At 44.5% G+C, this 20,818-nt stretch overlaps 1 protein-coding gene across 24 annotated transcripts in view; it reads left to right on the plus strand.

The window, feature by feature from the left end:
- Positions 1-1,558: 1,558 nt before the first annotated feature.
- The window catches only part of LOC125740819 (CMRF35-like molecule 1), a 243,944-nt gene continuing 224,684 nt past the window's right edge, over positions 1,559-20,818 (plus strand). For 23 of the 24 annotated variants that reach the window (XM_049012491.1, XM_049012502.1, XM_049012501.1 and 20 more), the window contains exon 1: positions 11,261-11,394. In XM_049012491.1, coding sequence (XP_048868448.1) covers positions 11,349-11,394 — 46 coding nt within the window. In that variant the 5' untranslated portion in view covers positions 11,261-11,348. Of the gene's footprint in view, positions 1,855-11,260; positions 11,395-20,818 lie in introns of those variants that run through there. The other variant, XM_049012508.1, reaches the window with a different exon arrangement.

The following is a 20,818-nucleotide window of genomic DNA, read 5'->3' on the forward strand; positions in this document are numbered from 1 at the left end:
CGTTGACAGTAAACAGTGATGGATGCCTTACTCTTAAAAGCCCATGTCTTCTGTTGGTCTTGCTGTGGTTCCCCAAGGTCCCTCTGTGTCTTTAGTTTATCCTGATATTAGATGTCTGACTCACACATCTGCCATCTCAGCACTGCTGACTGTTGGCTTTGAATGTGACCATGACTGTGTCTGTGTGCAGTTTGCAGGCTTCCTCTGTTCACATGGAATTTCTCCAGCTTCCAGTGCCCTGCAATGGACTGACATGCAGTTATAGGTTTACCTCACTTTACACTGTGTGCTTCCTGCATTAGGATCTATATAATTATGCTGATGATGAAATATTCTAATGATGAATAGTTATGCTTAAAAAAGCGACAATAAAGGACCGACTTGCTGAAATGCTAAACATTCAGCCGTGTGATTTTGTCACTTCCTGTTTAAAGTGTCCACTCCCCCTTCACTCTGCCAGCTGTGTGTGAGAATATAAACGACAGAGACAGTGAAGGTACAGAGGATGAGGCAGTGAGTGTCAGGGTGTACTACTCACAGCAGGCGATCGGTACCGTGGATGTTTGACCCCCAAAGTCCAGTTCCTTTGAAAAATGGGAATTCAATCAATTGTTTTCCCTGCAGGTGCTGACAGTGTGTCCACAGTGACCTGGGTGTCAGTACTGAGTGGAGGATCTGTCACCATCCCATGTTTCTATGAGGACAGATATGAAACACATGTGAAATACTGGTGCAGAGGGTATATTGTGAGGTCATGTACTTCCACAGTACACACTGACTCTCCACAGGAGGGTAAAGTGTCAGTCAGAGATGATCCTGACCAGCGAGTCTTCACTGTGACCATCAACAATCTGACTGCTGGGGACTCTGATCGGTACTGGTGTGGTGTGAAGCGTAGTGGAGCCTCAGATGTTGGAGATTGGGTTAACCTGTCAGTCACTGATGGTAAGATGTCTGTACTGCAGACTGTAGCCAATTAAATGCACAGTATGTAACATGTCATTTAGTTATTACTACTGTGGTGTGAAGACCTTTGGAGATGTAGATGTTGGAGATCAGGTTTACCTGTCAGTCACTGAGGGTAAGATGTCTGTACAAACATATGATCACTATTTTCAGGCATATATGCCTAATACAAATAAATACACATATTCATTGTATGAACTGCAATGACAATAACATATTTATTTTTAATATTTTTAAATGTTTTTTCAAAAGGGGTGAATCTGCCAGTGTTTTCTTTACACATAGTTAACAGGGATAATTAAATGACCAATCTTACATTTTATTTATGCAAATGAGGGTCCAAATGTATTTTTAGTTCTGAATGATAAATGAGTCCTGGGAGAAGAAACAGTGTGAGTTTAAATGGGCGACTTCAGGGGGTTAAACAAGTAAGAAATGTCATTTTGTGTAGTTTTTAGTTAGTTTCAAGTATAAATTTTATGGAAAATGTGAAGGTGTACAGCACCAGTTTGGCTGATATTTACTGAAGTTTATATTACATATATTAATAAGTATGAATCGACAAACATTTGCATGCTAATTATGAAACTCAGTGATAGTTTAGTCATTTCTACACTGTTTGAGTTTTACAAATACAGTGAAATTAAACATAAAATTTAACCAAAGCAATTTTAAAAGGACTGGTAGAGACTCTTTATTAATATGTGTATAAATGGTGTAAGAGGGAGTGAGAGTTAATCATCCTGGTAGTTTTCATACTGTCCCTGCAGGTGTGTTCACATTGACTGATATGTCTGTACAGAGAGGAGGATCTGTCACCATCCCATGTTTATATGGTGACAGATATAAAACTCATGTGAAATACTGGTGCAGAGGGAAAGACTGGAGGTCATGTACTCCGATAGTACACACTCTCCACAGGAGGGTAAAGTGTCAGTCAGAGATGATCCTGACCAGCGAGTCTTCACTGTGACCATCAACAATCTGACAGCTAGGGACTTTGGTTATTACTCATGTGGTGTGGAGATCAGTGAAGCCTCAGATCCTGGAGATGAGGTTTACCTGTCAGTCACTGAAGGTAAGATGTTTGTACTTCAGACTGTAGCCAATGACATGCACAGGATGTAACATGTCATTCATTTACAATGGAAGAACATTAACACAAAAGCTGAAGGAAAAAAATATTTTGATATTCCGTAGCTTTACCTAAGTAGAATGGGCTCTACATTTTTATTTCATGTAATATGATAAATGAAAAGAGTGTCATTTTAAATAGGCTTATTCAGGTGATTAAATAGGATAAATAGTATGTTAAGAAATGTCCGTTTGTTGGACAAACATTAATATACACATGCTGTCAGGACTTACAGTTATAAATATTTTATTGTTTTGTTAATATCACAGTGTTTGTTCCTATTCTGTGTGTTCAGGTTCCCCAGAGCTGTCAGTGGACAAACAGGAGGTGACGGGTGTAGAAGGAGACAGTGTCACTGTTCAGTGTTGCTATAGAAACAGTGACAGTGTGAAGTTATGGTGTAAGATCGGGGGCTCCTGTGCCTCAGAGAGATTTGTGAGCTTGGATGGGAGGCCTGTCCTGATCAGGGATGACAGATAAAATAAAGTCTTCAGTGTGACAATGAGGGGACTGGAGAGGAAGGACACTGGCTGGTATTGGTGTGCTGCTGGAAACCTGCAGATCCCAGTTCATATTACTGTCAATCAGACAGGCACAGGCACAACCAGCAATGAATGTAAGTTATTACTTAAAATCTGCCTGTAAATTATTTATGTTTCAATATAAATAGATAAATACTGAATGAACTCAACAGTTTCACTCTGGAAGAGGGTCAGCTTTTTTTTGGGGATAATATATGTGTGTGTGTGTGTGTGTGTGTGTATGGGGGGTGGCTGTGTTTACCATGGTATCTGAAGTTCAAAGCTAAAGAGTGTGAATTTAAATGTTATTAGCTGCCTTTTGAAACATCTCATTTAACCACTGAGAAATAAGTTATTATTATTATATTACTATATAAGTTCCCCTATTTTTCAGTTGTTGTTAAATCGGTATATTTATTTGGATTATAGTTTTTACTGGGGTGGCATGGTGGTTAGCACTGTTGCTGCACACCTCTGAAAGCAGAGTTTGAGTCTCCGCCTGGGTTCCGTTTGTGTGGCGTTTCCATGATCTCTCTATGTCATTGTGGGGTTTCCTCCGGGTTCTCCGGTTTCCCCCCAAAGACCAAAAACATGCTGAGGCTAATTGGACCAGCCTAATTGGCTAAATTGCCCATAGGTGTGCATGCATGAGTGAATGGTGTGTGACTGTGCCCTGTGATGGGTTCCCCCCCCCCCCCCCCCCCCCCCCGTCCTGGGTTGTTTCCTGTCTGGTGCCCATAGCCTCTGGGATAGGCTCCAGACCCCCTGTGACCCGGAATAGGACAAGCAGCCTCAGAAAATGGATTGATGGATGGCACAGTGGCCCAGTAGGTGGCGGTGTTGCTTTACACCTCGATGTTAATATTCACTTCTGCTGTGTGTGTGGAGTTTGCATGTTTTTCTCAGGCTGTGTGGGTTTCCTCCCACAGTCCAAAGACATGCAGTCAGGCTAATTAGTGTCTCTAATAGAGAGTGTGTGTCTATGTGCCCTGTGACTGACTGGCATCCTGTCCAGGATGTACTCCATCCCTATGCCCTGTCCTGCCTGGGATCGGCTCCAGGCCCCGCATCCCTGACCAGGATGACCAGTTAAAAGATAGATGGGTGGATGGCTGTAGTTTTATGTGCCTGTATTAATGGACTGAAAGATCTTTATGACTAATAGAACATGCTTTTAACATTTTTTAAATTATCTGTCTTTTCTCATGGTTCCACTACAGTACTTATTTTGGCACATGGTGAAGATGGAGGGAATAATGAAAAACTGAGGTAAGCATTCAGCGGCATTTACAGTAGTGTGGGGGTCCAGCTAGCAACATTTACCTGATCACACAGGAATGGAAAACTTCCCTTTTGTGGTTGAGAATAAAGATCATATTTTCTATTTTATTTTACTTAAAATATGTGACACGACACCCCATCCAGGGTGGGCCCCTGCTTTGTACCCTGTGCTGCTGAGGATTGTTGTTTGGATCTTGTAGATTATATAATAATCATTATAAGCAGTTAACATTCTGTAGCTATTTTCAAGTTCTTTGAAATGTCTCCTGTTCCTCACATGTGTCCTGTGTAATAGTACAGATGTGACTGTACCGTGTTTCTATAAAGCATGTAAGACTTTACTGTTCACATCCACCCGCTTATTCAGCTCTTTGGTCCAGCTGGCTCTGTATATAGGACTGGGCTCATTGGTGCTGCTGTTGATCATCAAGGTGGTTATAATTCTGTCAGAATAGATTCACTGTTTTGTTCTTCTGGTTTAAATGTCATACATGTGACTTACAGACACACTGATGTATTGTATGTCTGACAGGTGGGAGCAGGTTCTGGATGCTGTACTGAAAGGTGGGATTGGTATGTTTTATCTGATTTGCACCATCATCGCCATTCAGCTGCACTGGAGCACCTATAGAAAGAGGGGATCCAATCAGAGAGAAGCAGAGGGAGGGTCCATGGGTCTTAGGGAATTGTGATTAAATGTACAAGCTTGTTAATCCTGATAAAATGACTAGCATTAATTGAATAAACCTCAAGGTTGTATCTGCAGGCTTATGCTGTGAAATGTATTTAATATTTCAGATTATGCTGTAGTTATTTTTTGTGATCAACCTTCCTGTGTTAGAGGAAGCTGGGTAGGGGGGGTGACCTTTGTGGAGCAGAATGACACAGACGAGCTGTAAAATAAATGGTTATGCTAACTGCAGTGAGGCCTCTCTCACGTGGACCTGCTCAGTCTGTACAGTCATAGCATGAGAGTCAGTAAATCACAGAGAGGTTGATCTGCAGTGTAGGATTGTCTGCTGGGAACCTGTACAGCCAGTGCTTTGTACTGCTGATGGCCTCTTCTTCACACGTGCTTTGCTGCCACCTGCTGGTCAGCATTTAATATTGATCAAAGGAAAACAATCTTATTACATTGGTTATCAATTCTTAAATGGATATTTCATGAATATTGGTCATTGATTTAATTTAATAAATGATTGATAAATTGATGGTTTGGTATTTTATATTTTTCCGGTGTTGGTAATTATTGAAACTCAAGAATATTTAAAGATCCCAAGACATTTGGTTTGCGGTTTTCAGGTCATGCCTCCCCCTCAGAGCCCACCCATCAGTGACCCTCTCAGAGTGTGATGTAACACACAAAATCAAGACCGCCCACTTTTCAGTCAGCAATAAAAACACAGCAGGTTGTCTCAGCTGACCGCAGCCCTTACATAAGACATAAAGGGGAAAGAGGACATATCAAAAGTAAATAGAAAGACATCACATACCTTCTGCTCAATATCAAAGGAAAATATCCCTGCACTTGGATTCTGGGATAAAACCCACTAAGCAGCATTAGGTTTCTGTCCATGATGCTGAAAACCTGGACTGGAAAATTTCACACTAAATTCCTTTACCTGATTTAACTGTAACCCAGCAATTCTGTTGACAGTTATGCTCAGTTGAGTCTACAGAGGGGGTTGAAAGGATGGACAGTGAGTAACAGGTTATTTAAGTGAACTTCACAACCAAAAGGCTTTGGACATTTTGACATTAATGCTCCCCAAAGGTTTCTGTCTGTCTTTCACTCTAATTATATCTCTTTACCACCCAATCAAGGAGGAATCAAACGCAGAAGCACATTGTGGGAGATATAAGGTGTAAACACATTTAAAGCTCTTTTTGTGTGAACATTAATAACAGATTAATATATATTAAGCAGTTTGAAACTTTACATTCAGACCTACATCAGTCCAAGAAAGCAGGCAATGACCAGCCCAACCAGCAGCTCCATCTCTGATTGTACAGAATCCCTTGTCAGGGTAACTTTTGAAGTCATGACTAAACTAATTTCCAGCACTACCTTCAGCTTCACCTGTTAGATTAAACTTATCACTGAGGAAGGAAATACTGTCGAGTCTCACTGTGAAACCATGAAAAACATTAAATGTATTAATATTTACTTAAATAGCTGAATTTTGTTGTGTCATTTGTCATCGTGGAGTCTACTCTGGGTACTGTGGTTTCCGCCCACAGTAAAAAACATGCTGAGGCTAACTGGAGTTACCAAATTGCCCACAAGTGTGCATGTGTCAGTGAATGGTGTGTGTGCCATACAACGAGTTGGTAACCCATCCAACCCACGCTCCACCTCGGGCCCTTTGATGTGAATGGGGCTGTGTCTGCTGTCTCCTGAAGTCCACAGTGAGCTCCACAGCCTCCCTGGGCCTGAGGGCTTTGGTGGCAGGTTCTTTATTGTCCATAAGCTTAGAACACAGAAGTGGTGAAGCTGGTTGGCGTTGCTGCTGGAGGGAGCTGGATTTGTGGGTCTGTATCCCACGATGGCTTGAACACCCGGCCACATGCATCACAGCTCAGAGTGTCGGTGAAGTTTTAATCCCTTTATAGCTGTGCTTTGCTGGTTCGATGCCCCTCTCCAGGTCAGCCCTGGATGTGCTGTAGGTCGGATCTGAAAGCAGCATCTCTGGCTTTCAGTTTAATGGTCATCCAGGGCTTCTGATTTGGAAATATTCTTATTTTGCAGGTGGTGACAGTATGAACACAGCTGTTAATATAATCTAGTACAGAGGATGTGTTTATATCAGTGTCGGTATGGGACTGACATAGAGTCCAATCTGTGTGGTCAGGCTGGTGCTGCAGAATGGAATCAGCAGCTGCTGGCCAGACTGTCGCTCACTGCTGGTTTCTCACTTTGATGATGGTTGGATACTTGGGCAGTAAAACAGTCAGAGTCTGTCCCATGCAGGGGAGGGTAAAGGGTTGCTTAGTGTCTGCAGTATTAGCATAGACATGATGCAAGGTATTCTCTCCTCTGATGGAGACGTTCTGGTTCAGTTCTAAGGTCGGATTGAATAAAGTCCCCCGCTGTGATAAAGGCTCAAAGTGATGTTTTACAATACAGGTAATAATGTTTATTATCGGGAGCAGAGATGTGTGTGTTGAGGGGGGCTGTGTGCATTTTCCTGTCTGCTAATGGCCCCATCTGTGGCCCATACCAGTAAACAGACTTATAAATATAGCGAATACTTTTCTACACACAATAGATTGGTATAAAGTAAACCGCCCCCCTCAACACACACATCTCTGCTCCCGATAATAAACATTATTACCTGTATTGTAAAACATCACTTTGTGCATATTATCAGATAAGGCTCAACCCAACCCCCTCGGGAGTAAACCATTACTACCAAACCCCGTCAGTGCTGAAGCAAGCTGGAACACAACCGCGTTTACAAAACATTCACCAAACCGTATGCGCGGTTTGGTCCTGCTGAGCTCCCGTATCTCGGGGGCGGCTCCGGCGAACACGGAAAACAGACGGCAAACAGGACGGCGCGCTGTTCGAGCCCCGTCACAAACTACAATGGAGAAATACGAATAAACGTGCAACAATCGCGTATCTTCGTGTCTGTTTATTACGGAGTGCGGATGGTTAGATTGTCGTTTGTTGTATAGAAGTATTTAGTGCAGCGTCTTCTGTGCCTCTGCTTTTACCGCCGTCTGTAGCCGATCTGTCGGCGCTGAAGACGCCGAGTCCGTGCAAATCGATGACGCTGTCGGGTATGATGCCGTTTGGCTGTATTTCTGTGAAAATCACGGCATCGCCTTCCGTAAACCTGCTCTGCGATGTAATCCGGAGTCGGAGCTCATCCATTTTGTTCGCCAGACCCGCACGGAAGATGCTAGAGACGGCCGATCGGGGTTAGCGCTGGCTTAGCATGTAGCTTCTCTAACAGGTCGCGATATCCTGGCGATCAGCTCCGGGGGACGGAAGTGTCTGCTGGACTGACAAACTCTACAGATATGTCCCCATATCTTAGTACCTCCATATCTGTACCTGTAATTAAAGCGAGACTGATTAGCTTGCAGCTGGCTGGAGTCTCTTCTTATCAGCCTTTAGTGTATTTCACCTGTAAGAGTTTCTGTAGTGGCCTTTAGGGCGGAGGAAGAGCACACCGGCTACCGGTACTTCGGAGACCCACACAACCACCCTATTACAGAAAGTTGGGCGGCGACTGTATCACCTGAGGAGGCTGAGGAAATTCAGAATCTGACCTGCGCTGCAAAAAGCCTCCTGCAGCATTACTGTGGGATCTGTGGTTTCCGGCAACATGGCTGCCTGGTGTGACATCTGCAGCCCTGAGGACCGCAGAGCCCTACAGAGGCTGACAGGGAGCACAGGGAGAATCACCAGGACAGAACTGCCCTACCTGCAGGATATCTACCTCCAGCGATGTAGGTCCAGGACATTAAATACCATCAGAGACATTCACCACAATACATTAATACTATACATGCTATAAAACTGTATATTATGGCTTAAAGTAAATATAAACGTTATGATACAGTACTAAAAATACAGTAATACTATACATGACATAAAACTGTAAACACAATAAATCCTACAGCACTGCTCAGCTCCCTACTTGCTTGATTGCTTGTACTTTATTGACACTATTGCACAGTCTGTATTCCGCAAAGCAGAATTTCCCAGTTAAATAGCTTAAGGCGAATATGAAATCTGTCCAGTAGGAAGGGAGGTAACCGACATTCCTATTGGACAATCCTTGCATTTGGCTTAAGTTGTATGGCTGATTAAGAAATGCTGGGGGTGTTGCACAAAGCAGGATTTCTCAGCTGAGGTAAACTAAAGCTAGAAGTCGGTCCATCCATTCATCCATATATTTTCTGCCACTTAACTGGGGTCAGGTTATGGGAGCAGCAGTCTAAGCAGGGATGCCCAGACCTCCCTCTCACCACATACCTCCTGCAGCTCCACTGGGGGATACCAAAGCGTTCTCAGGCCAGTGGAGAGATATAATTTTTCCAACATTTCCTGGGTCTGCCCCAGGGTCTCCTCCTAGTTGGACACGCCTGAAACACCTCCCAAGGGAGTCGTCTCTAGTTATCTGAGATAGGTGCCTGAACCACCTCAACTAGCTCCATTCGATGCAGAGGATCAGTGGCTCTACTTTGAGCCTCTCCTGAATGTCTGTGCTCCTCACCCCATCTCTAAGGCAGAGCCCAGACACTCTGAGGAAGAAACTCATTTCTGCCAATTGTATCCACAATTCATTCTTTCGGTCACTACCCAAGGCTCATGACCATAGATGAGGGTAGGAACGTAGATAAACCTGGAAATCTAAAGCTTTGCCTTCCCGCTCAGTTCCCTCTTTGCCAAGAAAGAATGTTACAGCGTCTGCATTACTGTAGACCAGGGGTGGCCGATCTTATCCACAAAGGGCCGGTGTGTATGCGGGTTTTTGCTACAACTCTATAATTAGATCACTAATTAGAGGACTGATTGGCTGAAGAGTCCTCACACCTGGGTTTGAACAGCTGACCCAAAGGTCATCCCAAAAACCTGTATACACACCGGCCCTTTGCGGATAAGACTGGCTACCCCTGCTGTAGACACTGCACTGATCTGTCTGTAGATCTCCTGCTCCCTTCTTCAAGATATTAATGTCACCATTCTGGGTGGGTTAACATTGTCCTTATGTCTTTCTTCATAGGAATATTCTTGAGGCAAGAAACCATGATTGTCCAATAAAAGTTTAGGTTAGGAGCATTCCTATTGGACAATCCTGTCTTACGGCTTAAGTTATCCCAGCTAACTGAGAAATGCTTTTTTTGTGTAAGACCCCCTGTTGTCTGTCAGGGGCTGAGAGAAACACAAACAGCACTCAGTCTGACAGGGCTGCTGATAAGGCCCAGGTGAAGTGAATCAATGTGATCAGCCCCCCCCCTCCCCAGACACCCCCACCCCTGACTAACAGAGACACCTTCCTAATAGACCTCTTGTTTCCGACTGATCCACAGAGATTAAAAGGACCTACTGCAGTGGCACTTTGAAAGCTGTATAAAACATAATAAAGACTGAAACAAAGGCCTGTGGTCAGACCCTCTGTATGCAGCACACAGTGTTTCTACAGAGTCTCACACTCACATCCTGTATGACGACATTTCTGCTTTTCAGAATAAGTGCTTTTCGGAGAATAACTTCTGCATCATGCTAACTAATCTTCATTTAGACCAACTATCAGTTATTTTACTATGGAGCCATCTTTCTGTTATACTTAGATTCCCAATGCAATTAAAATATTTGCCCCTGTTACAGCAAAAACTAAAGCAGCATCAAAATGTTTTCCTTTCAACAGACCAGAGATAAACAGAAAATGCACCAGTGCACAAACTAACTCTCCAAAAGTAAATATTATAGCCACTGATAGAGTGTACTGGCCCTCACTGTTTTCTACAGTGTCTCTTCCTTTCAGTTCTTTATTTCACACTTTAATTGTGAAGCTGCAGAAAAAAGCTGAGTCACTTTGGCTGCATTGCAGGTTATTTAACTGCAATGAAACATCAACAGTTAACAGTGGCGCATTTTGATGCCTTACTGTCAGAAGCCCATGTCTTCTGTTGGTCTTGCTGTGGTTCCCCAAAGTCCCTCTGTGTCTTTAGTTTATCCTGATATTAGATGTCTGATTCACACACCTGCCATCCCAGCACTGCTGACTGCTGGCTTTGAATGTGACCATGACTGTGTCTGTGTGCAGTTTGCAGGCTTCCTCTGTTCACATGGAATTTATCCAGTTTCCAGTGCCCTGCAATGGACTGATGTGCTGTTTACCTCACTTTGCACTGAGTGCTTCCTGCATTAGGGTCTAGATTATTATATTAATGACTAACAGACATGACATGGGGGCAGGGGGTGGCTCAGTGGGCTAAGCCTCTGCGGGTACTGGTTCTAGCCCAGACCAATCTCAGCCATCTGTGGGCTCTTTAGCAAGAGTCCTATTGCTAGGACAAGATTCCTAGGCTATTGGTGGCTGCATTTTGTTTAGCTACAGAGAGCAAGTTGGGGGAAATGTAAAGAGAATTTACTCATAGACATCAAGATCATGTCAATTGTTATTATTAAAACCAGATGAGAGATGAATCTTGAAGGCTACAGAGAGATCCAACAAATAATTATTTGCTACTAGCAATACATAAATATAAATGTACCTTAACTCTAACACATAGGGAAGCAGAATTAGTGACTGAAGTGCTAAATATTCAGCCTTGTGGTTTTGTCACTTCCTGTTTAAAGTGTCCACTCCACCTTCACTCTGCCTCTGTGTGTGAGAATAGAATCGACAGAGACTGTGAAGGTACAGAGGATGAGGCAGTGAGTGTCAGTCTCCACAGATCTGGGCTCAGTGACACACAGACGTATGGATCCTCTGATGCTCCTGTTTCTTCTCATTGCTGGGCTCACAGGTGAGTGTCACTCATTACAGTGAACTGAGTAGAGATCTCTCTCCTGCTCCTCACACACTGTCAGCTACAGTTTGAAGATCATGATGGTGATCTACTGCTACATCAGAAGGAATTGCAAAATATCGATTGTGAAAAGATTTGCAGATGGCTGCTTCGAGTTACAATGTCTTGGGAACTGCGAATACGATTTTAGTTTTTCAAATTTTTTTAACAGAAATATTTTAGAATGAAACATAATTACTCGATATACTTATTTTGTGTTTAATGCATTTATTATGTTGGCTTGAAAAAGCAACATATTGTTCTTCGTTTTTTCTCAGCCCCAGTGTTCTAAACGCTCTTCCTCTTACAGTTTTAGGAGTACAAACTTTCCACACTTCATCGTCCCATAGCCGTGAATTGGGGGTGTGGTATTATAAGCTCTCGCACCCTCCATCACTTTAGGAGGTCGAGCCAAAGACCCCATTTTTCCAGTTCACTTATACCAGTGGTTCTAAAAGTGTGGGCCGCGTCCATAACAGGTGGGGCGCAAGAGACCTGGGGGAAAGTCGTACAGAACTGATGTTTAACATCGGAGTCATTTTCACAGTGGAACAGAAAATTCACATCGGTACCGTTTGCATTCACTGTCATCAGAGCCTTAAAGAGTCAAAATGTAAAGATATTTATCAGGTAGGAAAAGAACAGTTGGTGCTTCTGAGAGACATGAAGCAAGTGCCGGAACCTGGCAGAAAAAGAAGCCAAAAAGGAAATATGATGAAACCTATCTTGCTCCGGGTTTCACTGTTAATGTGGTAGGAGATGAGGAGAGACCTGTCTATATTATATGTTTGAAAACTTTGGCAGCTGACAGTATGAAACCCAACAAATTAAGAAGACACTTAGAAACATCACACCCCAGTCATATCTCCTGCACCAAATTTCTTCCAATCAGAGAACAGATATATAGAAAATCTATAAACTACATCATCATGAAAACCAGGACAAATCGTCTGAGTTTTTATCCCAAAGCAATCATGGCTTTAAATGCAAAACATTATAGTAAATTTCTTAGTTTTCATCAGTGAAATCTGTATATTTAGTGCAATCTATATAAATGATGCATTTTTCTGTGCAAGTTGCAATTCAGTGCAATATTCAGCACAATTTGTGTATCTTTAATATTTATTACACTTTTTATGCATTTTCAATTTCGTTCTCCAAGTGACAATGACATTAAAAATTATCTTATATCATTTAGAATTTAGTGATTATTTGTCATTGTTGACACACCACAGCACACAGTGCAGAACAACGAAATGTGTTCTCTGCATTCAACCCATATGTGACAATGTGATATAGCAGGGGGCAGCTAATTCATTACCGGGGGAGCAGTGCTTGGGGGCGGTGCCTTGCTCAGGGTACCTCACTGGTTCCTTGCCGGTCAGGGATTCGAACCTGCAATCTTCTGCTATTCTAGTAAGACTTGAACTGCTGCCATTGTCACACTTCATCCCCAAACTTTGCAGAGTTGGTCAATGGGTGACTGCGGTCAAAGGTAAAAATAACATAGGCGGAGCTTCAAACAGCCAATCAGAATTCACCCATTGACATTAATTGGAAAACTTACACTACTGCTATTGTCAGACTTTTGATGGCAGGGTTCCCAAACATTGTACATTAGGTCAATGGGTGACTAGGGTACAAGGTTTTAAAATGTGGGCTGAACCTCGAACAGACAATCGAAATACACTCATTGACATTGGAAAATGTAAACTGCAGCCATTGTCACACATTTCATGGCAGGGTTCCATAACTTTCCAGAGCTAGACAATGGGTAACTGCGGTCCAAGGTTAAAAAAAGTGGTTGTATCTTCAAAGAGCCAATCAAAATTCACTCATTGACATTAATTGGAAAACTTAAACTACTGCCATTGTCACACTTTGGATGGCAGGGTCCCCAAACTTTGCAGACTTGGTCAACACGTGACTGGGGTACAAGGTTTGGAAAAGTGGTTGGAGCCTCCCACGGCCAATCAGATTTCACTGATTGCTTTTCGTGAGAAAATTTAAATTGCAGCCATTGTCACACTTTTCAATTTCTATAACTAGCTTTTTCAATCCAACATCAAGTTTTTTCACAAACTTCCCCTTCTAGTTCATATTTATAATATTTTTCCTGAATGTTAATACTTAAGGCATGACCAAAGTATCATGAAACAGGTTATTAAATATACTGCATGATACTGTCACGTCTCTTTTTTACTGATCAAACAGTATAAATACCGTTAGTGCAGATAAAATGTCTGCTGTACCCTTTGGTTTTCTGTGAGGCCGACGACTGATCATGCTGTGGTCATTTCAACAGCACAGGTAGTTCTTATCTAACTTGGTAGATTTCACCAATCAGAGAGGGGGGGGCGTCCCTTCGTAGATTTCACCGATCCAAGCCCCATTTAACCGATTGGGCCCTGGGTAGCTGCCTAGTTTGCTTATGCCTAGATCTGACCTTGAGGCTTGTGGTTTCGATATCCTACTCAGCTCTCTGTGGGCAGTTTGCATGGTCTCCCTGTATCCGTTGGATTCCTCTCAGTTCTCCAGTTTCCTCCCACAGTCCAAAGACACGTGGTTCAGGTGAATTGGTGCCTCTAAAAGTGCCCATAGTGACTGTATGTGAGTGTTTGCCCTGTGACAGACTGGCATCCTGTCCTGGGTCCCCAGCCTTGTGCCTTGTGCTGCCTCAGATCAACTCCACGCTCCCTTACTGTACTGTCATTTTTACTGTACCGTTTCCCACCATCGACTACAGCTTCATTCCAACTGGCTGTGCATCTGTGTGCTGAACTGATCCCCCTGGAAATGCTTATCTGCCTGCCTACCTGCCTGCTTGTCCAGCTGTCTGTCTGTTTACCTGTCTTTCTCCCTGCCTACCTGTCTGTCTGTCTTTCTCTCTGCTTGTCTGCTTTTTCTGTCTTTCTCCCTACTAGTCTATGTATCTGATTATTTACCTGTCTGTCTGTCTGCTTATCCGTCTGTCTGTTTTTTGTCCTTCTCCATACCTACCTGTCTATCTGTTTGTATTTCTGTCTTTCTCCATGCCTGTCTGCCTGTCCGACTATCTGTCTGTGTTGGCCTGGAACCTCCAGCCCCTTGCTGCCTCTCATTTTCCCTTCTCTGCGTTCTGCTCCCAAGGCTCCTGTTGTGTAATGGGCTAACCACACTCTATGACCTTCCAAATGCAGATGTCCTCATGTATATTCATGCATATTTATCTGCGTGTGGGATCTATCACATTTTAGGTCTTTTATTTGTCCTGTAAAAGCTCGTGGTGTCTCATCCTTTAGCAGTTACCACCGTCTCTTCACCTTAGCTCGCTCAAACGGCTGTTTAAAATGAAGTACAAGGTCAGCCTGTGCTGGCTTGCAGTCTCTGTGATGGACAGTTCAGCCCAGATCTTATGCGTCCCTTGATATATGATCACACAATGGCGGCTTGGAGCAGTCGGAGCGGACAGAGGCCTGACCACTGCGGCCAGAGCGGTGCTCAGACTCATTCTGTATTCGTGGGGTTGGGCGTTCTTCGCTGTTATTTTTACAGTTCTGCTGTCCTTCTTGGTGCTGTGTTTAGGTTGTGTCACGTCGGTCAGGGTGCCGTTTGTCGCCAAACCGGCAGTTTCTGGCAAAGATGACAGCTGTTTTAGAAAGGAAATAGTCCAGCTGGCTGAGGAGCACCGTAGTGGAACTTTTGTAGTAGAGTAAAATGATATCAGTAATATCTCCTGCGAGCTGTGAGCTATGCGGGCAGGATGCAAGGTGGTGGGATTCCTGGTCAGGGAGCTTCCAACATAGCAGCCCCCCCCAGGCTCCGTGATGAGTGACACTGTACATCACATCAATCACTGTAAACCACAACTGAGGCGTAGGGGCAAATTTCTCTAACTGTGACATAATGGAAATTACCGCTCACAAAATGGGCTGCTTATTCTCGATAAAGCTCAGGCACAGGGGAATTGCATGCCTGCATTCACCATTCTTTATCACTTTGGATTAGCACTTGTTTACTAGATCACCAAGCAGTTATGTAACTGCACATCAAAAACGACTCGTTACGGCTCAGCCAGCTTCATTAAACATGACCGGCACGCCACAGGCCTGAACGGCTGTCAGCCTAGATATTGCTCTGATTTGATGACCCAATTAGTGTTTAGCTTGGGTGGCCCCCTGCTATGTGGAAATCCTCTGGGATTCTGGGTAATGGAGTTTTTGTGAGCTTTGAGGCAGCACCTTCACTACCGACGGGACAGTGGCATGCTTGTGTGTGTGTGTGTGTGTGTGTGTGTGTGTGTGTGTATGTGGGCTGTAGCCTGAGTGAGGTGCAGTGACTGTCAAGTATCACCCAGAACCGCCGAGGCTGCAGCAGACTTCAGAAACAGCTTCATCTTTTATGCAAAATATGATAAGTACAGTTCAAAAGGCTGAAGGGTGTATGGGTGAGTGTCAGCATTTGTGTATAAATACAGAACAGTGAAGGGGGCGTCCTGCAGTGTGTTGGTCAGGGACTCCCAGAGCCAGAGTCACATGCTGGCAAGAACAGAAAACAAGGACAGTGATGCCAGATCCAGTGGTCTGAATGGGTGTGAACATGCACCAGTCCAGTGAGTGTGACGAGTGTGCGTGTGGATTATGTTTGTATTACATTGTGGGGACCAAATGCCCGCCCCCACAATATGATAAAAGATCTGTCAGTGCAATCAATAAAGCAAAAATTCCAAAAGTCTCCTATTTTCTTTGGTTACTTATAGTTAAGGTTAGGGCTGGGTCAGGGCTAAGCTCGTCATGTTGGGATTAGAGTTTTCCCCATAGAAGTGAATGGCGAGTCCCCACAAAGATATAATTACAAACCTGTGTGTGCGTACGTGTGTATGTGTGTCCAGTACGTTTATGCAGAGCTCCATTTAAAGCAGGCTGATCCCTCCGCTGAAGGATTTGTATTTTATTTTATTATGATTTACCTGAGTGGGAGGAGCTTTTATGATTACGTTCTCCTGAAGGCTGATCCCCCCCACCCCGTGCCATGCCGTCTCTCTGTATCATGGACAGCTGCCAGTAGCATACTGCCTGCAGAAGATGGACCAGTCTATTATACCATCAAGTGACGCTGCTCTGCTCCCCATGGTATCCCCGGGAGCCGGGGGCTGGTCCCTTGAGGGCTGTGGTTTACTCTCCCTATAGTTGAGTGCATGTTCATTATAGATCAACAATCAATATGTCTGAGAGAGTGATGCTGGAGGCCTGTGGAGGCCCCACTGTCTGATCCTTCATACACTGGCAAAGTACAGTGATGCTGAGGGCTTGTGGGGGTCCCCCAGGCTGATCCTTCACTTGTTGGTGAAGCGCAGAGATGCTGGATGCCTGTGAGGGCACTGCTAGCCGATCCTTCACACACTGGCGAAGCACAGTATTGCTGAGAGCCTGTGGGGGCCCCACTGGCTGATCCTTCATTCGCTGGTGAAGCACAGTGATGCAGATAGCCTGTGGGGGGCTCACTGATCGGTTCTCCACCTACTGGTGAAGCACAGTGACGGTGGGGACCTGTGGGGGCCCCACTGGTGCGGAGATGTGGAAGTGAGGCTGAGCCAGTGGCCTGCAGGCTCCTCCCTTGTCCCTCCTGCACTCACTGGATAGACCAGAAAATCACTCCGAACCTGCATCTGGATCAATAAGCGTATAACTCCTCGACAAACATGATGAATTATGTTCTTGTAAATTTACCTAGTAATGATATTTTCCCAGTGCAGTCCATTCGTGAGACTGTCACGGGTCATGCTCTGTGTGCCAAGGTGAGATTTAGTGCATAAATTCATGTAGCTTTCAGAGGGTGAAGCATCCAGAGGCTGGTGCCAGGTTTTCCCATGCACCCCCCCCCCCCCCACACACACACACACACACAAACACATACACAAGCCTGTACTCATATCTTTGTATGTATCATCATTTCTATGGGCAAACCCCTAATCCCAACAATGACCAAAAAAATAGTCTGCTGTTGAAACCACGAATTAGCAGGAGCGCCCTGTGGTGTGAGAGCTCTATGCCATTTTACAGAAATTCCATTATTGTGTGTTGCTGTGCTACTTCCCTTAAGCAGAAAACGACACCAGCTTGTATTGTTGCTGTGTTCTGTTCGCTTATATGAGACCCGTGTGAACATCAAATCGGTAGCATGCGGAGCTTCCACAGAGGACCCCCCGTTTGCATGCTGGCTTCCCGCTCAAGCCCCCCGGTCCACCTTCTTCCATCTCCAGCGGCCCCCTTCGTAATTCCTGTGCTCTGCATTCCTCATCTTATGGTTGGATGCTCTCCTGCTTGGCCGGTATGAAGACCTCCAGGCTCCATAGGGAGTCTCTCCACGGTTCACACTTAAACACTGTACCAAAATTCTCCAAAACGTGCATGAGAGTGGCATCAAATTTAAAAAAATAGCGTCTCCTGCCTTTGCTTGGGGCAGGTAAACCCAGATGGATTACAGTTCAACTTTGTTTACCTGAATTTTATGTACATTTACATTTACATTATTTGGCAGACGCCCTTAGCCAGAGCGACTTACATAAGTGCTTTAAGATGCTGCGATGAATTTTTCCGATACTAGCTCAATAAGGACTCAAGCTATGAATACCATCTATCTGAACACTCTGTTGAGAAAGTGCAGAATTTATTTTATTTTTTTGTACACATACACACACACACAAGGAAAAGAGCTGGGTAAGAATACAGAGTACTACTTCAGGTATTTCTGAAAAAGGAAAGTTTTGAGTTGTCGCTTGAGGACAGCCAAGGTTTCCGCTGTTCGGACATCAAGGGGGAGTTCATTCCACCAATTAGGTGCCAGGACAGAGAAGAGCTGAGATGTGTGTCGTCCTTGTGCCTTGAGGGGTGGTGGGACCAGTCTAGCAGTGCTGGAGGATCGGAGAGATTGGGGTGCAGTACAGGGTGTGATGAGGTCTTTTAGATAGGATGGTGCCAGACCATTTTTGGCTTTGTATGCGAGCATCAGTGTTTTGAATTTGATGCGGGCGGCTACAGGAAGCCAGTGGAGAGAGCGTAGCAAAGGAGTGGTGTGGGAGAACTTGGGAAGGTTGAAAACCAGTCGAGCAGCTGTATTCCGAATCAGTTGGAGGGGACAGATGGCACGCAGTGGTAAACCCGCTAGAAGCGAGTTGCAGTAGTCCAGGCGTGCCATGACGAGGGACTGGACGAGTATCTGGGAGTGGAATGAAATGGACGTATCCTCCTGATGTTAAAGAGGAGAAACCGACAAGAGCGAGAAAGACTGGCAATATGTGAGGAAAAGGACAACCGATCATCCATGGTAACTCCAAGGTTGCGAGCAGAACCCGAAGGACGGATCAGGGAGTTGTCAAAGGAGATTGCAAGGTCCTGGAGGGGGGATGCGTCAGCCGAGATGTAAAGCAGTTGGGTTTTACTAGTCTTCAGTTTTAGCTGGTGAGCGGTCATCCAAGATGAGATTTCTGCCAAACATGCAGAGATCTTAGTGGAGACATGAGTGTCTGAGGGAGGGAAGGAGAGGATGAGTTGAGTGTCATCGGCATAGCAGTGGTAGGAGAAGCCATGTGAGGATATAACCTCTCCAAGAGATTTAGTGTAGAGGGAGAATAAGAGAGGGCCAAGAACCTAGCCCTGAGGGACACCAGTGAAAAGACAACGTGGAGTAGATGTGGATCCATTCCATGCCACTCCATGTATGTTCGACCTTCTAGGTAGGAAGCAAGCCAGTGCCATGCCAAGCCACCAATGCCAAGACTCCTAAGGATGGACAGAAGAGTCTTGTGGTTGACCGTGTCAAATGCTGCTGATAGGTCAAGAAGGATGAGGACAGATGTAGCTTACCAAGGCAGATTTCACTAGATGTTCTTCAGAGAGGACTTTGGGAACTAGGATTAGAACATAGTGGAGTTTGCCTGTGTTACAGCATCTCTGATGGGTTAATATAGTGTTTTGTTCCAGTTTAGCCCTGTTTATCCAGGTTAATTCCCCAAAGCTGTGCTGTTCCATCCATGGACAGTTGTGTTGTTCCGTGACTGATTACCAGGGGTATCCAAGCTCTCCTGACCTAGAAACAAACTACAGCAGATTATGTGTGAGGCTTCGAAGGGCCTTAGCTGAGGTTTAGGAACTCTCACACACAGGGTAGCTTTCACTAGGCGCCCGTCACAAGTGGCTGAAGATGGAGATTTGAAGGAGAGGTCATTCCTTATTTCAGTGGTATATCCTGGAAAGTTTCCCTCATAAGGAAGGATCACTGAGAGTCTCTCAGTTCACAGACCTTGGTGTCTGCTACAGGATCTCGTCAAAACCTATACCTGTGGTTGTGTTTATTTAAATTTATCTTATGCATTATATTATGCAGTCCAGGTTTACATTTCTCCCTTTAATTTCAACAAACAGCACCTCATATTACCAGATTTTTACGTTGTATTTATGGATATCAGGTACAGACTGACAGTACGGGCCATGTAAGCGCCCGCAGTTGGACCTGCCTCCGTAATTAAATACAGTAAAATCCAGTTATAATGGACTTCAAGGGACATGGCAAAACAGTCCATTATGTCCAAAGTCCATTATATCCAGAGTTACTGTCTGCCCAGAACACAACTACAGGACACCATTTACTCATGCCACACCCCAGCAGACACACTTGTGGTATAGATTATTATATTGTACATGTAGTAATCCAACTTTACCTGACCAGATGCGTGATTATTAATAATCCCAAATATGTATCTGCGCTGGATATCACCGGCACGCCACGTGCCTTGTAGGCGGAGCCTGGATGTCCGTTATAGCGAAAAAAACTACAGCTAAAAGCGACTCTGGGGAACAAATTGTCTGTCCGTTATAAGCAAAATTCCGTTATATTCAAATCCGCTATATCCGATGCTTTTTCTGCATGTTCGAAAAGGCACACGGCCGGTACCAGCGGACCTCGTCCGTTATAGATGATATTCCAGCAAGCGAGTGACATTTTAATGGGATTTTACTGCACTCGTTGCGATTGGTCACCTGTGCTGTTTCTGAAGAAGTCTGATGATAGTTCACAGCCTCGACTGCATCCTCCTGCCTGAGAAATTTCACTCTGCTGCTCGGCTGTAGAAGATGATTTGCAGCTTCATCCCTCTGGTTATGAAGCGACCATCAGATGGCAGTATGGGAGAGGTCACGTGACGCTCGTCGCTAATGGCTGCCTAACTCTGCTCGTCCGCGGGTCCCATCCACCTATTTGCCCTTTAGTCAGTCCTCTTGCCACTTACCCGTTCGCAATTCTATACGAATTCGGCGCTCATTCTTTTATTCTTCCTGATGGCTGCTAATCAGCGCAGACCTCGCCCAGTTCTTTCCCGTCCGGAGAAGAAAGTTCCCCGCTCTGA

Source organism: Brienomyrus brachyistius, chromosome 4 (assembly GCF_023856365.1).
Source record: "Brienomyrus brachyistius isolate T26 chromosome 4, BBRACH_0.4, whole genome shotgun sequence".
Taxonomy (NCBI): domain Eukaryota; kingdom Metazoa; phylum Chordata; class Actinopteri; order Osteoglossiformes; family Mormyridae; genus Brienomyrus; species Brienomyrus brachyistius.